Source organism: Ambystoma mexicanum, chromosome 3p, assembly GCF_040938575.1.
Source record: "Ambystoma mexicanum isolate Mex_15411 chromosome 3p, UKY_AmexF1_1, whole genome shotgun sequence".
NCBI classification, from domain to species: Eukaryota; Metazoa; Chordata; class Amphibia; order Caudata; family Ambystomatidae; genus Ambystoma; species Ambystoma mexicanum.
In genome coordinates this window covers 290,679,778-290,697,874 of record NC_090925.1, presented here as the reverse complement: position 1 = coordinate 290,697,874, position 18,097 = coordinate 290,679,778, and the positions used below count along the sequence as shown (strand labels likewise).

The following is an 18,097-nucleotide window of genomic DNA, read 5'->3' as shown; positions in this document are numbered from 1 at the left end:
GTTAACTGTTATTAATCCTTCCTGGTAAATATTGGCTCCAACCGCGCTTATCGCTTATGAACCGTTCTTTCCACTTCCTCCTCGGGGTTCTTTTCCGGACCCGTTGTGCACTCGTACACTACCTGTTTGTATGGTACGAGTTCCAGATCCTTCCTGGTTTCCTTACCCTTCTGGGACTCCGCTTATCCTTATCCGACCCTCCCGGGAATTCTGAACGCCTGCATCTCTTCGGGACAGATACCTACCTGCACACTGGCGACAGAGGACGCTCGCCCGTGTTTATACAAATCCTGAGTCATCAGGAAGAAAGAGAAACCTCCGGGCAAGACTTCAAGTGATAAACAGGTGAGATTCAAGGCGAAGTGTGACACCATCTGCTGTGCAAGGAAAGTAAAACTGTTGTGCATTTTACAGGTGAGTAACCATGTGAAATGGATTTATCCCAGTATCTTTATTGATTCACCTGTCTTGTCGTGGTCACTGTGCGAGTCCAAGGTCAATCTGTGTCTATGAGCACCTAAGTTGGTCAGATTAGTTGTGTGGCTATGCCAGACCCATGTTTATTCTAACTAGAGCACAGTCTGCCATAAGTTTTAAAACCCTGGAAATAGTTTATAAAGTCAAAGTTCACCAGCAGCAAAGACAGCCTCCAGTTTGGTGAAAAAGACTCAGGTGGTCAAAAAGAAGACTTGAATGCATGTAGATCCTCTTAGTAGGTGATGGTGGGCCTGGACAAGGTGACCTGATGCTGAATTAGGCTGCAGCTGATGTTGCATGTCAATTACCGAGAGGTTCAGGTGACAATCCAAATGTACCTTTCTGGTAAACCGAGGCTTCTCAGAGTCTAGTGCAAGTTTGTTGACATTTATTTGCTTCTTAGGTCATTGTTTTATAACTAGGCCTCAGACTCTACCGGTTGCCAGCACTGTGATGGCCCAGCACAGAGCCAATCTTTGCATAAGGCAACCCAGTGTGAGGATGCAGTAGTGAGAGATGGACACACAGGTGGCATTTATGTTGCTACAGACTTGTATTAAAGTATAAATAGGGTCGCACAAAGGCCTCGCTATCCCCAATGCTAATAGGGGTTTCCCTGGCACAACATAAATCTTACATTGGTCAGTCAGGATTTCAAAAATAAAGAATTGTACACTGTTGTGTCAAAACCCTACCTCTAGCCCCCACACTAACAACTTAACCAAAAGGTGCAAAGGAGTGTCTTCATAGCAGATCCTCAGTTCTTATCAAAAGTTACAAACACAAAAGTTTCAAATGTTGCAAAAACAAATACAGTTCCACAGGGGTCAAGAGAATGTCTCCTTTCTCTTGACTTTGCCACAATGTCCAGAATTCCAGGAGTTGTCTCCCTTCCACGGGTGTCTTTTCAGTTTACACAGCCAACTGGGTTCACTCTTCTCCCCGGTACTGTGACTAAGAAGAGTAATTACAACTGTTCTTCTTTTATGGGTGCAAATCCCAGACTTGCATAACAAACAGAATTCTCTTCCTAGGTAGACTTGGTGGACTCTCCTGCCAAGAACTACCTTCTGCCACAACTGTCCTTAACATGCGTGTAAGCCCCAGACTCGCCTGGCTTTAACCGTTTTTTTTCTAGGTATATTTGGTGTACTCTCCTACCAAGTACTACTAATTGCACAGCCAACCTGGTTCACCTTTCTCCGAGGTACTGTGACTGTCAAGATGAGCAACTGTGGTATTCTCTTTGGCCTTCCTCCTTCTGGGTAGGCTTGGTGTACTCTCCTGCCAAGCACTACCATATACGACCAAAGATGTAACAGCTTCTTCATTATAACATTAGGGGTTCCAGACCAGGTTTGGGGTATTATATCCCCTTCCTCACTTGCCACCACCTCTCCTTATCAAGGTCCCACACCCTAGGTTTGGGGTATTCCGTTCCCTTTTTCGGCTTTCCACAACTTCTTCCACCCATCAGTTTCCCAGGTTTGGGTTTTTCCCCCTTTTCTCTTGCCACAACTTCTTCCACTTATCAGGGTCCCAGACCCTAGGTACGGTATTCTTTCCCTCTTTTCTCTTGCCACAATTTCTTCTGCTTCTTAGGGGTTCCCCGCCCCTTCCCATACCAGTGGTTTTTGTTCATGAGGGTGTCTGCTTCCTCCCAGTTTCCTCCATCAGCCACAGGACTCGTGGTGCTTGCGAAGGCTCTGCTTGGTCTGCGGCAGCTCTGCAGCACAGGCCTTGCTTCGGGAGGTCAGCTCGCTTCTGACACCTTGGGTGTACCTGCCGCCCTCGTCAACCAGCCTGCTATCCCAGCTAGTATCTCGAGACCGGCTGCAGGTCTTTCAGCCTCACTCGGGGAATCCCAGCTTCCTTCCCATGAGCAGCAAACACAGTCCTCTTCAGGGCTCCTCCAGGGAGGACTGTCCACGTTTGTATTCCTTCCTTGCTTTTTATTTGTCGGGTTCGACCAGATTGAATAGGCTGGTCTGCGCACTGCGGTTCCACGCAGTGCTCGTCTGCACTCTCCACACCTTCTTCGTCGCAATACTACTTTTCAGGATGTCATGACTTCTCTTCTTCGTCTCAGTATAATTGAAAGGAGGACAAACCTTTAGCTTGTTCACATACATAGAAGTATTGAGGAGTCTTGCACCATGGAGGGGGAAAAAGGCTGAGGGAGCTGGGATCGTGATGGAAGTGTACTGCGTCTCTCTTTGGGTGTCATCCCTCATTCCATGAGGGTGTTCCCTCCCCAGGTGATCCTTCCAAGTTGCACCACCCCCAAAGAGATATTGGACTGTGGCTGCACTGCCCTGGCCACATGAGAAGGTTCTACCCCATGGGAGAAGGGACGACAGCCAAGGCTTCGTCACACCAGGTAGCTGCCACAGGTGCCAACAACAGGGTGAACTAGTAACCAACAACAGGGTGAATTAATAAGTCACTCAATGACTGTCTCTGAGAGTGGAGAACTAGTCAAAAATGAGTGGCAGGCAGCTCTGCACCTTGCTTGTGCTGGGTTCTGCAAGTTTGGCCCAGCTGTTAATTCAAAAACATTGTTGCTTATTCCCGGCCCCCGTGCCACTAGTGTAAGCATGCGCTGTGCACTTGGAGGGCGAGGGGGAGGGATACAGAACCTGATGTCCCTTCAACTTGGACAAGTTGAACTGTTTTGCACGGGAGAGACGAGCTGGGAGAGATGTGCTACAAAAGAAACGGGGAGTTTTTTGATTGCTTAATATCAAATGGCAGGGTTATGGCCAAGCTTTTACTGGTAACACAAAGAACGAGGGTTGGGCAGGCCAACGAGCATCTATAATGTTCGTAGATGGAGCTACATGTCTCAGAGGGAGGAAAACGTTCACCTGTTATTTGTGCTGGGCTGCTTGGGAAATTTACAGGCAACAACCACCAGAGTTCTGGGCCTGCCAGGAAGAGAAAATCAGAGTTGTAGTTTGCAAAAGAGGAACCGAGAAGGTTCTAACTGTCCCTACCTCTCAGAGGTGTTTTCCCTAGGCAGCGCTGGTGGGCCGCCTATCTAATAGTGGATAGAAAAAGAGAAAACAGCACTTTATCTTGTGCTCAATTCTTATGGGGGATTTACACTTTCATGTATTTATGGCCCAGACCTTGTTATGTATATTACTGTCCCAAATGTGAACATAACAGATGTAATTGATCCAACAACCATTGCTTCTGAGCAATTTAAAAATATAGGGTGGAATTCAGATACCGAACAGTATTAGGACAAGCTTATTACTTTATCGGCCATTTCTGGAAGTAAATGGACCCTGATTAAAAGGATATTGTCTCGGATTACAAGACTAAAATGTAATACTTTGTGAAGAATTTGATGGGAGAGTAAATAATGGGGTTTCTTACTCTACCCTTTAGGAAAACGTCCTGTATGGCAGCGATTGTTAGTGCCGTCTCAGTCGACTGGTTTCGGTGGTCTAGGTAGTTTGTGCCACCTTCTTCAGGACAGTCTACAAAATGATTGCAAGGAAAAATGGCTTGTCATGTGTAGCCCACTCAAGTTACTTTAACCAGTATCCAAATGTGACAAAGGAACAGTCTCACCTTGAAATAGTTTCCTGGAGACATTAAGGCTGCCAAGTCACTCAATGCATGGTATCAACTCTGTTTAGAAACCCATGGATATACGGGAAAGTTCTATTTCTTGACTCCTGGAAAGCTCAGGGTTCTCGGGAGACACAGTGGTCCAAATGCAAGGAGAAACTGACATTAGCTACTAGCTACTCTTTAAGCAATAGGCCCCAAGCAGGGGGGGCATTACCACTTCAGGTAAAGCCCCCGGGCCCATAGTTACCTGAACTGGTAATGCCCCCACTGCGAGGGGCCTATTGCTATTAGTACCCCGGCCCTTAAAAAAGGGTCACCGGGGAAGGGAAAACAAAGTCTGTTTTCCCTTTCCATGGCGGCCATTGAAAATGAATGTAGAAAGGTAAACAAACAAAATGGCCGCCATACAAGTATTCCCTTCTCCCTTTCCTTGGCAGCCATTCAAAAAATAGGGAAAAATAAAAACAAATAAAATTGCCACCATGGAAAGGAAGAAGGTACTACTTGACCTGTCGCGGATCGGGAGCGGAGGCGCTGGGGACAGAATTGTTCCCAGCGCGCCCGATACTGAAATTGACAAAAAAAGAAGGTAAGTGGGGTTGGCGGGGAGGGGATTCTTTGGATTGGGGGGCAACACTTACCGCGATCCCTGGCGGGGGAAGATGGCAGCAACCAGCCGTGTGGTGGCTTGGCATGGGGATTACCCTGTTCCAAGCCTCCTCATTGGCTGAGTGGGGCTGCCACCCCTCCTGCCCCCCGCCCCCGCCAGGGACAGAAAGGAAGGGAGAGGGATTCCCCGTCGGGTAATGTCCCAGCAAGAGCCAATGAGATTGCATGTTACAATCTCATTGTCCCTCGCCGGGTACTAATAAAAAGTAAATCTGCACTATCTCAGCCATATGTGCTCCTGACACAAGAGGGAACATGGATAGATCTATACACTTAACAGACAAAGGATGCAGCTGACTGGGCACCTTTAAAATAAAAGAACCTTACTATTAGATCAGGAAGGATTGGCATGATTTTACACAAAAGCATTAGAAAAACAGGGCCGTAGTGTTATATTCAATAAGGGGGTAATTACGTAAGAGTGACAAATGCACTGTACTGTATCTAGGAGTTATGAGGCCTTCTGTGACAAAAGTAGTCTGGGCCTTTGACTTAAATGTATAAAAGAATCAGAAATTCCATAACAGAAAATGGCAATACAAGGAGTGACATCATTCTTTGATACACAAGGGCATCATGGGAAGTTATATTACAAGATGTTTTCCTTGAGTAAGTCAAAAGACAAAGAACTTTGTTATGTATAATACAAGGAGGATGCGTGTTTTATTATATATAGAACAATACCATGGGTGAGGCTATGATGAAGATCAGAGTGTGAACTGAAGCACTTCTAAGAACGTCTAATTTTGGAAAAGTGGGATAAATTGATTTGCCCGGGATCACATATTTCAGTTAAGTGGTGAAGTTGGGATGTGAGACCACTTTGCAACGTTGGCTCTGAACAGAACAAAAAATCTTCTCCGTTTTAATTAGCAGAAATGTGTGTGAATGGTGGGCTTCTAAGAATACGGTATTTTGTATAGATTACTTCAATTACACAAATAGTAATAACAACCTAAAAAATACAGAAATCCACATTCAGATAGGTCAAGCGAAGCGAGCATGAGTTTATCTGTACTTTACACATCTTGAATGTAACATTCAAGTACCAGATGCAAAGTCATGTGATCCTAAACATATCTCTACCTTTTGCAAATGTAATATCAAGATTTACGCATACCACAAAAGATGCTGTGTGATAAATTCTATATACAACTTTTGTAAGATACATTTTCTGTGGTCATTTTAGAGATGGGGAAGAGGGGGGCCAAGGATGGTTTCTGCCTGGGGTGAAATCTGTTCTAAGACCAGTCCTGCTCCAGCCTCTCATTTTAGGTCATGCTGGAACAAGCAACAAGCCGTCTTCTGGGGGCAGAAGAGCACTGGAGGCTTTCCACCCACCTGTGCACACTGGGTAAAGGGGGATTGAGCACTGGCTTCACTGTTTCCACTGGTCAAGAGAAGAAGAGAATCTGCAGATTCCAATAGTGCATCACCATTAGAATGTGTTTGTGTTGCAGAGAATGAGCGAGAAGAGTTCATAGTACAACAGTATCACCAACTGAGATAACAGAGAGGAAGAAGGGGTTACTTGTCAAATAGGCAAAGTCTCCACCAGATCAATCAACATTATTGTACAAATCAAGTCTGCACCTGCAATGGTCTCACACGTTGGGATATCACTTTCTGCACATTCACTATGATCAATGGCAGGACCTCGAGGAACACCATGGGAACTGTTGAGCAGTGTGCAATGCTCACTTCATAGATGCAGAACAGCTATACCAGGCATTTTGCACACCCTCGTGCTAGCTTTCACTCTATAGGCATCCTGAAAGGTAATGGGTCGAGGCCGATTGCATGGACAATGACTTAAGAGCATTAGCCTTCTTAGCTAAGTAAGAGCAGATGTCTTTACATCAGTACATCTTTTTTGAGTGGTCTTTTTTACTGTGCATATTCAAGAGGTTCACATCAAAAGCAACAATAAAGCAGAATCAGAAAACAATAGTAAAATGGGTTTCAGGGAGTTGGAAGGAGGAATAAATGGGAGAATAAAGGAGACATCACCTGTGTTCAAATAAAATTGATTTTAAAAATAATTGAACATGCATGGATCTAATGGAGTATCAAAATCCCTATGAAGAATAAACTCATGTCTCTGAAGTTTGTGGTAAGACAATATGGGATGCAGCCAGGGGGGATCATTCGACTCTGGATGATGAAAGTTTCCTTTTCTTTCAACAGCTGATATGAAAAAAGAAGAATTTTTAAAAGAGATTGCAGCGCTTAAGACCTTGCGCCATCCACACCTGATCCAACTATATGCCATCTGCACCGTGGGCGAGCCAGTGTACATCGTCACAGAGCTGATGAGGAATGGGAATCTACAGACGTACCTCACAAGTGAGTATGGCCAGCCAGAGACTATTTGTGCCTCATTGAAATGTAAGTCCCCCAAGCAGAAGGACTCATGTGCTTAAGACCAGGCATGCACTGGCCTCTCCATTGCAGTCACCTGAAGATTCATCGTAAGAGGGTATCAATGTCACTGCGTTATCTGCCCTTAGTTCATGTTATAGAGGGCTGCATCAATATTGGCGGAAAAACACAGGAGCAAGCTTTCTACTGGGAGCCTTCAGAAGAGACCCCCTGACTGCAAAGTCAACAATAGACCAGTGAGTCTAGTTCAGATCATGGTCCCTGTGCACAGGGATTTCCACATGTTTGGACCCCATTCCTTGCAGGATTAAAAGGAAACAAAATGTACCTGGTCCCCAGTCTCATAGGTGGTCTAGGTCCATTGTTGCCAATCAGTGGGAAAATGCATTAAATCCATCTTGACTTTACAGCATAACTTTAAAATTATTTCCCTGTAAATCTCCACATATTTGGCGATTGGCCGAGGTTGAAGAGAGCTGTCAATAAGCTGCAGGAAACTGTAGTTGCCACTGGCTGCTGACTGGTTAGATGTTTGCATTGGGTAGAAATTAATTGGGTAGTTTTGTGCGTTGCCCTATGTGGTATATTTGGTACTCTGAAAATCTCTTAAATTAATAAATCTAATTGATATCATCCAGGCACACCTTGTTTGGTGCAAATAATATTTTTAATTCATGGTCTACAGCAGACAGAAAGGTGGGTGGGGAGATATCTCACAGAATAGTTATTTTGCTGCACTTTATATATATTATATATTGTTGCCAGCACTTCAGGAAATTACTTTCAATGTATATCAAAAATAATGTTTTTTTTACTGCCGATGAAAATCGTCTAGGTCATTCACCCGTCCCTTTTTCCTAGCTACTCATTACGTCCAAGTTTCTGGTGGTCTCCTGAGCCTCAGTCTACCATTCTCACATCAGGACTCCATTTCACAAATGACTCTTCATCTTAACAATGTAGTCCCTTGCATTGTATTTGTTCTAATTTCAAATTCAAAATGACCTTAAGCCTCCAGTCGATAATTCCTGAAATTAGAGGACCTGAAGCCATGGATTTAAAAAACCTTAAATAAGCACATATAAAGCCTATCCATCAATGCCTAAAAGCCAAATGTTCTTCTAACTAGTGAAGAAACCCACCTACAAAGCTGGGTACATGCCCAGATATTTGAATAAAGATTAGGGGAAGAGGACCATAAGGTGACTCCCCAATTCTGGTTCATAATAAGACAGTTGCAACTAACCGAACAGAGCTCCAAATCAACACTGCTGTACAATATATGCATAGCACTCAAAATACTGCATCAGATGAGAAGTTGTGACTTCCAAATTTATCCGGCTACAGATTTTGAACATCTTGAAAATGCACTACAAAATCGAGATCATTTATTTGTCGATGTGCTTGGTATGGCGCCAACTATTGACCCAGCTGCTTTACAGCACTTCCAATCTAAGGGTAGAGTTAAGTACACAAGATATTGCACAGGCCTTGGAATCAGATCCAAAGGTTGACAGATAGGGGATAAATTGGCAGAACAAAAAGACGAATAATTGCAATTAAAACCAGTGGTTACATATAGAGCATACATGAAAGTGCAGAGCCCCTTGAGTATGGCGCAGCCGGATGACCAAAGGCAGAGACTCAATGGTGAGAGTTTGCGTGCAAAGGAATTTTTGAAAAATATTTGTTTATGTTTCTTCCTGGACCACAAATGATTGTATTCCAGTCTGAGGTCTACAGCCAGGTTCTTCCACCAGCAGCTCCAACAAAATCAAGTGTTCTCTTCCCCGGGTTCTTTAACAATGGCTATAGGTGACCAAACGAACATAGAGAAACACAAATGCAGAGCAAAGCCACTAGTAAATAGCCCAATGGCAGCATTAAATAGAAATTGTGTAGCCACATGGAACCTTGTTGATGGAAGTCAGGGCTACAGCATGATAGACTTCAATGAGAGGCCTATACCAAAGGGTTACAAGAAATCAGTAGAATGGTAACTGAAAGAATGCTAATAAACACCCAGAATATAAAAGACCATAAACAGAACCACTGCACAGTTAAAAATAAGGAAAACACACAATCACCCAAAACTCAACCAAAATTGTATTCCTCAACAGTTAGCAGATTTTCTGCCTTATTCCTTCCCAAAAATTGGCATGATTAAAAACATTGTCAACACCTGGCACCGACCATCAACTCCCAGTCACGTCCCCACTCGGACCGTCCAATGCAACATTCCTCAGTATGTCACATTGCTTAGCCACTTGCAGTGCATTTGATATGATAACCTCTGGCTCACTCACTTGTTGGTTCAGAGTCAACCCCCCCCCCCCGAACCCTCCAATCCTGCCTTGTGCCTTAAAATTGGTTTTGCAACTTGTCACCCCCATCCTGCCCGTGGGGCATCATTCCATGGGAATCAGAGTTATTTTAGGAACAAAGTTGATAGGATTAAACAACTGTCTCTTGGTACTCATTTTCTACTTTTGAGTTGTTTGCAGACAGCCACTAAGAAATGAAGTGTACACTCACCATTCCAATACAAGAAGCCCACAATCATTGTTTTACATCCAAAGGTGGCTTCTTATTTTCAGTAATGGTTAAACTGCCTTTCTCTTGTGGGCGAGACAAAGACTGATATGCATGATATTTCCCATCTGTGAAGGTACAGTGAGCAAAAAGCAATGGCTGCGAGAGAGGGGCGCCTGCTACCTTTTTTGTATTTTTGAAAGGAACTTGGGGTTGGTCACCCTAGGTTACCTGGGGGCAACCAGACGTGGACTCCCTGCTCACTGTGCTTAGAGAGGTTCAGCTTCACCTCACTGATGATGCCCAACAAGGCTGAAACACGTGTATGGGGTTGCTGATGGTACTCTTGTTCAGAGAGGAATTGCCATAGTATTTCGGTGCTGGACTGCCCTTGTGGGCGGGACAAAGACTGATATGCAAATGGATATTTCCCATCTGTGAAGGTACAGTGAGCAAAAAGCAATGCCTGCAAACTCTCAATGTGGTTAATAACCACTGAACAGGTTATCATGCCTTGTTCTTTCGAGAGAGGGGCGCCTGCTACCTTTTTTGTGCCTTTCTCTAAAATCATGACGGCATCTCTACCTAAAAAATTGTATCATTTCTTAGAAAGCACGATTCTCATTATATAGCTATCAACATTTCATTCACTACTTGTGGACAAAAAAACATTAATGGGTCTCCTGGACATAGCTGGGCTCCTCTTTGGAGAACAATTGTCTCCGATTATCTCAGTGATGTTGCTAAACCTATTCCAATAGTGATGGCGTTCAGATTCCCAAACTCCACTTAAGGGCTATGGGCATCTATGCTCGTCCTGAATTCCCATGAGAAATCATTGTAGGCTCCGCCCACTTCCGCAGTTAGCATTACTTTTGATATACATGCGACTCCCAGTCATTTTTGGATTGCATGTCTTAAATGATACTCTGCTTCCTACTGGGCTCTGTAGTCATCACAAGGTGACACTGGATCATAGGTAACCTTGGTTAGGAACTGAAGGAATAGCAATACATTGGGGCTCATTATTTGTTTGCTGGTATCCACCCCCTGTAAATCCTGTCGGATACCGGCAAGCGGTAATACCGTTAACGGAGCCTGATCTGCCAGTATCACCAGCAGATTACAGGTGCCGGTAACGGTATGTTAATTCCCCCCTATGGAGTCCACAGGACTGCATGGGTGGATTGCCAGTATTACCGGCACTGGTAATACCGACTGTTTTTTAACAGTGGGATGCCTGACTTACCTCCATCTCTTGGCTGGAGGTAAATCAGGCCACCCCACCAGAAAACTTGTACTCTGCCAGTCTGGAAACATGCAGCTAAACAGATTTGCCTGCACGTTAATTCCAGACTGGCAGGCTTATAATGAGCCCCATTGTATTTTGATGGATTTAAAGCAACATTTTTAAAAAATCAGTTCTAATCCAACACATTGCCAAATTGGAAGCATCCATTGCAATATTAACAATGTTGATTGAGAGATCAGAAAGAAATGGGAAATGTTTTAGGATCATTTTGGTTTGTTGCATACACAGGGATCCAATATATGCTGAATCCCACACAGGGGAGCATGGGAGCAAAGCCTAGCTGAACAGAAAGGAGCTTGTGTACCATTGTCCATTGATCTAGATCTACCGCCTAAGATTGCGGTTACACTTTGCACGAGAACGCATTGGCTATTCTAAAGATCTATAGGAGGCACACAGTCCCCAAAAAAGTGTCACAGCAATATGCACACCAGAACAACATAGGTTGTGTTGTGTGTTCATATTAATAAGGACCCGATTCATGGAATTATTTAGCACGGTTCAAAGTGACTTTGCACCGCCGACACAAACCCTGATTCATGGAACTGTGCAAAGTGTATTTTTGCAGTGCAAAGTCATTTTGTATTGCAAAAATGACCACTTGCACTGAGTTTACACTGCAAAAATACACTTTGCACAGTTCCACGTATCAGGGTTAGTGTTGGCAGTGCAAAGTCACTTGTCGGCAGTGCACAGTCACTTGTCAGCAGTGCAAATGATTCCATGAATCGGGCCCTTAATCAGAGTGGACATTTTCTAAACTGATTATCTGTGAACAAACAGTGAGAGTCTAAGATTCAGATTTTTCTTCACCAAAGCCTGTTGGGCGAACAAAACCCTGCTTTCTGGAAGGATGACTAAGCAACTGATTATTGAGCAGTCCTGCCCAGGATTACTAGCTTAACGGAACTGATTCTCAAGCTGATTCGAAGGAATGAGGTGTTTGCCTGGGAAATAGCCCAACTGTTACCGCATCTGGCCGTTGGGTCTTCTGCATGTGTAGTCCAAACAGTTTCCCCTGACCGCAGTTACACTAATTGGGAATTACTCTCTGCATGCAGCAAATCACAGCAGTCGTAGACAGTGGTGTACTCCATTGTAACTCTCAAATGAAATTCTAAAATGTTTTATGCATCGTGAGTTCTCGTTTCCATGTGCCGCTGACACCTCCATCCAAAAACGCTTGGGTTTGATGCCATTAATAACCTCAATCATGAGTGTGGTATGGAAGTGGACCGAGAAGATACCAAATATTCAGTCGGACTCTGCATTTTTGACCTGGTTCTGATATAAATATTCAGGATCATCTTGTTTCAGAGTATCTAGGAGGTGGTCTCGCATGTATGCAGTGCTCCTCCATATGTGCAGTAATGCACATATGTGGGGGACTTCATCGTGTACTCATATCGAGCTGTTGAGAATGTATAGATTCTGAAAATGTGCCCAGAATTCTTTCACATACGAGGCCATCCGAGTGAGGTTCTAAGCATGTGCACTGGTGTGGACGTCTAAGCATGTGCACCAGTGTGGACGTCTAAGCATGTGCACCAGTGTGGACGTCTAAGCATGTGCAACAGTGTGGATGTCTAAGCATGTGCAACAGTGTGGACGTCAATTCAGACCATGTTCCATGAACAGCTGAACCTTGCGATCAGAAGGCACTTTCACCTCAGTATCCAATGTTCCAGCCACTTCACATTGGAAAGAGGACTACTTTCTTTTATTTTTGCCTTTTAAAGAACACGCTGCCCTCAAAAATCAAGTCTTTGCTAAGAGGTGAAAAGAGGTTTGTTCTGTAGGTCTTTCCCGCAGTCCAGCAGCTCTCGCATACGTGTAGGCAACATGGGAGCTCTTTTCACGGAAGTTTCAGGTCGGGCACATGGGTAAGCCAAAGCAATGCAAACATGCGAAGTGAGTAAACAAGTCCATTGCATTGTAGATTGTGACAAAAGGACGGTGAACAAGAAGCGCTTGATGCAGTTCGCCTGCCACATTGCTGACGGGATGGCCTACCTGGAAGAAAGGAACATCATCCACCGGGACCTGGCCGCCAGGAACATCCTGCTGGGCGTTGACCTGATCTGCAAAATTGCTGATTTTGGGTTGGCCCGGCTCCTGAAAGTAAGTCTTTCTTTCCTTTCAGTCTTTCTTTCTTTCTTTCTCCCTCAATCTCTGCATGCCGCACCCCTCACAGTCCCACACCATTGCTCCCTCAGATACCCCTCTCGCCCTCCATCCCTGCCCTCTGTACTCTCAGTTTGGACTCATGACTCTGCATTCCTCTCTCAGCTTGTGAATTCGGAGCTCTGAAGCATGGAGCTCACACAGGGATACTGCCATAAGCAGAGGAGCCCTTTCCTTATTTTGAGTTTTGAATTGTACTTATATCGCTGGATGGGTACGTCACATCCTATTTTCCCAAAGGAAGGGAAGGGAAAGGTCCAGGGTTTCTCATAATCTGTATGCTGAGCCCAATACCTAGGTGTTTAGTGCTCCATGAAACATAAGGTAACCGGGTTCAGGGTGAATATGCAGAGTGAATGGCCTTCCAGATGGAAGAGGCTTAGATGTCCATGGTTTACTCCATGTCCATGGTTTACTAGCCACCTGTAGACCTTTTTTAGAGGGACAGCAGTGTTTTGAAAATGGGAACGATTCTAGCTTCATTGGGCCTCATTTTGACCCTGGCGGTAGGTAGGCACGTGATTTCAGAAGAAAGGAGGTGAAAAGGTGCATTGGGCGAAAGGGGGCAATGAAAGGAACCCCGAATATAATGTCTGCAAAAAATAAAATGCATTGCTACAGGCTGGAGAACACAAACAAGAGGCTAGGAGTGAGAAAGGGACAGATGATGGGAGGAACACAAACAAGAGGCTAGGAGTGAGAAGGGGACTGATGATGGGAGGAACAAAAGCAAGAGGCTAGGAGTGAGAAGGGGACAGGTGATGGAAGGAACACAAGCAAGAGGCTAGGAGTGAGAAGCGGACAGGTGATGGGAGGAACACAAACAAGAGGCTAGGAGTGAGAAGGGGACAGATGATGGGAGGAACACAAACAAGAGGCTAGGAGTGAGAAGGGGACAGATGATGGGAGGAACACAAACAAGAGGCTAGGAGTGAGAAGGGGACAGATGATGGGAGGAACAAAAGCAAGAGGCTAGGAGTGAGAAGGGGACAGATGATGGGAGGAACACAAACAAGAGGATAGGAGTGAGAAGGGGACAGGTGATGGAAGGAACACAAACAAGAGGCTAGGAGTGAGAAGCGGACAGGTGATGGGAGGAACACAAACAAGAGGCTAGGAGTGAGAAGGGGACAGATGATGGGAGGAACACAAACAAGAGGCTAGGAGTGAGAAGGGGACAGATGATGGGAGGAACAAAAGCAAGATGCTAGGAGTGAGAAGGGGACAGGTGATGGGAGGAACACAAACAAGAGGATAGGAGTGAACAGGGGACAGGTGATGGGAGGAACACAAACAAGAGGCTGGGAGTGAGAAGCGGACATGTGATGGAAGGAGACGAGTGGCAAGCATCTTATCATAATTGTCACATATGAAATGCACATCTCAAACTTTCGCACCTAAAGCCATAGCAACGCAAAGTATACAAAAAGGTGGATTTTAGAACTTTTGTTTTTGAATCTACGTTTTCAAACTTGCGGCCCATAATTTAAAAAAAGAAGTCGTTTTTAGCCTCTCTCGCAAGCGTAAACCCAGTAAAGTGGGTCAGCAATATGGAGCCCAGCTGTTAGATAATCAACTTATACATTGCTTCTAATTAAATACTATGGTTTTTTTGTTGTGTTTCTTAACTTACATATACTAGAAAAGGGGCCTGATTATCTGTAGAAGAGTGGTGGGGGAGTTGGAGGTGGGTGGTGATAACCATGGATCCACAAATCGGGGATTTAATTGATCTGAATTCTTCACCAGGTGAACATTGATGAATTGGTTGCAACTCCAAATCGCGTCTTGCCCCTACAAGAAATTACCCCGAGCCTACTTATTGTGCTAAAAATGCAGTCCCCAATGGAAATGGTGTGGTGCACCCCAAAGGCTAGAATAACATAGCTGGCAATCAAGCCTGGTGTAAGGGCTGTCAGTTACTCAAAATTGACCTCGTGGCCTTAAGTTTGTTGGTATTGGAATTGAGGTCAGAAGTCGGGAACATGAAGCAAAGGCTAGATGACCAAATGATTGTGCCCCCATGCACTAGGGGATCAAAGGGTGGACCAAATACAAAGCAAACCCCAGCCTCAATGCCATAAACAAGGTGATTGAGAAACATGGGAAAACATCCTTACCCCAGTCGGAGTTTGTTTACTAGGACAAATGGTTGTTGAAATGCCATCTCCCCCAATCTAAGTAATCTGGGGAAAAGACCTACACCTGTGTGTTCTCCACAGAGATCGCAGGGCACTACAAATGTACAACCAGCGATGGGGCCGCGTTGTGTTGATATGGAAAAGATATCCACTGAGCATGTAGTATTCTTAACAAATGTGCCTAAGCTGCAACATGGGAGAACCAGGATGGCCTCGCTAACAAATTCAACCACTGGACAAAACACCAAAAGCAGTGCCTACCTGTCCATGGAAAGATCTGGCATTTGGGATGTACAGTGTCATTCCCAAGATCAAACCAGGGGGTTGCATTTCATCCAAATGACCCTGGCAAATGATTAGTTAAGAACAGGACTCCTATCAATAGATACAAGGACATTGCAGGCTCCAAATCTGAAGATCGAACTGAGAGGAAGATCACCACCTGGAATATATGGTGGGGGTGAGATGGCAAATATAGCACCAACCACACCAATGTTGGTGACTTCTTTGCCATCCATTCCTTCCAAATTCTTCCTCTTGATACCTTTCGCACCTAGAGCTATGAATACATCTAATGCTGTATCTAGGGAAGAATATTCCCCTAATAAGGCGACTGTGGCGTACTGGAACGTTGCGAGTCTTTCGAGGCACCTGGAGGACACGGTTTGGGTAAATCATATTAGAGAATAAGATGTTCTCTGTTTTCAAGAGACCTAGGCTACTGAGCTGTGTACTTTGCAAGGGCTCTGTGTATTTTCATCTCCAGCGGTCAGACATAGGAGTGGGGTAGACATAGGAGTGGGGTAGGGTACCGAGTGGGGCTGTGTGCCTGGATTAGCATTTCACTCAATGCACATGTTAGGGTGGCAGAAAGCCACTCCCAGGATTTGCAATATTTAATTGTTGAACTCGGGGCCCTGACTTGAGATGTTGTATCTTTAACATTTGCAATAGACAGTACGGTAAGAATGGTATGGATACCTTGAATAGATTGGCGGGGTTGAAGTTAGATCTGGAGCAGAATTATGGAAACCAATTGAGAATTGTCGCAAAGGGTGACATAAATCTGCAATTCGAACCCCGTGAGGAACATTTGGAACAAGAGGATGTTATCTGGGGAATCCCGGATCTCTTTGCCCCTGCCAAGCAATCAGTTTATAAATATGCCTTGCAAACAGCCGAATAGTTTTTCAGAGCAGGTATACGTGCCTGTAGTGGTCGGGTTGCTCATGACATGCCCCCGGTTTATAGTCATAATGTAGAAACCAATAATGTCGAAAGTCATTTTTTCAACAAAAAAAATGTCGAAAAAAAAAATGTCGAATTTTTTTTAATGCATTTTTTTTCGAAATGGGGGTTCCCCCCTACCCCCTTTTAATTTTTTTTTGTTTTACCCATTTATTTTAATCCCGAACCCCAAAATAAGTATATAATTTAAAAAAAACGGAATTCAACATTTTTGTTTTCGACATTTTTTTTTCGAAAAAATTGTCATTCGACATTCTTTTTTCTAAAAAATGACCGACCACCCATGCCCCCTTCTGTAACACAGAGCAATGGAGATAGGAGTTTACGTGGGGCAGGATTTCATCATTTGAGGTCCTTGCGAGAATGGATAGTGACCATAATCTGCTTTACTGATCCTCTCTTTCCATTATGCTGCTGGGGGTTGAAACTAATGTTGCCCAGACAATGTGTAACTAGCAACAGACGTAAACAACTAAAATGGGATGAGTCTGCCTTGGCAGACAACTTGGCAGAGGCGTACCAATTAGCGATGCCAGAATTTGCCACTGTACGTGATGCCGACTCTCAGACGGTTGTTGCTATTCTTGAATCGGCTGCTAGTATCTCGTCAATTTTTAGTAGATATTTCACAAAGCCAGCATAGGAAATAAAGGATTGTCAACTGCAGAAAGGGTATGACCTCAAATTTAAGACGGCAAAATCCAAATTAATGGCCTCACCATAAATAGAGACCCAAAGATCAAAAAAGATTTATACACTCTTCAGAAGGATTATATGGAAATTCTGTGCATGTGGGGCTCTTTAAAAGACTCTTTGGCAAGCAAGGATGCCTAGGAATGTTTGAAAATCTGGACATTGGGAAGTGGCACACAGCTAAATTCAGTGGAAGCAGTCCTTTCTGAAGCGGCCTGGTTTGATCAATTCCCAAATATTTTTCAGGAAAAAAAACCTGACTTTGCTAGCCAGCCCGGAATACCGGACTGGATCCGCCATAATAGCCAGGGCATACCTTTGCTTGTGTTGAGTTTAAGTGAGGTGGCCCTCGCTGTGGGTTGTCAGGTCCTGGGAAAAGCACCGGGCCCTGATCATATGCCAGCAGATCTTCACAAAAGCAAACCTGAATTGTGGTTTCCCTACTTCCATAAATTATTCAATACAATTTTGCAGACAGTTTTGAAACCCTCTATTTGGAACTTAGCGAAAGTAGTTCCCAAATTCAAAAAGGGAGACTGTGGAAACCCCATCAACTATAGGCCCATATCTTTATTGTGTGTCTGTCGCAACATCTATGGGAACATTCTCCAAAGCTTGAAGGTTCCGTTGTGGAACAGGATGCCCTAAGCAAGTGGGTTTTGCACGGGGACTGAGCACCATAGATCAGGTGCTAAAATTAAGCCTAATTTGCAATAAGTATGTGAAGTTATAAATGCCATATCACATCAAGTTAAATAAAGGCAGCTTTTATTTACTATTTGTTGACTGGAAGGCTGCCTTTGAGAGCATGCCAAGGACAGCGATGTGGGAAGCACTGCTCATCAAAGGGGTGCCGTTTAAATTGCTGAAAGCG

At 44.4% G+C, this 18,097-nt stretch overlaps 1 protein-coding gene across 1 annotated transcript in view; it reads left to right on the top strand.

Moving 5' to 3' along the window:
- Positions 1 to 18,097, top strand: part of SRMS (src-related kinase lacking C-terminal regulatory tyrosine and N-terminal myristylation sites) — a 187,797-nt gene that overhangs the window by 155,958 nt on the left and 13,742 nt on the right. The window contains exons 6-7 of the mRNA XM_069650820.1: positions 6,919 to 7,077; positions 12,897 to 13,078. Coding sequence (XP_069506921.1) covers positions 6,919 to 7,077; positions 12,897 to 13,078 — 341 coding nt within the window. The remainder of the gene's footprint in view (positions 1 to 6,918; positions 7,078 to 12,896; positions 13,079 to 18,097) is intronic.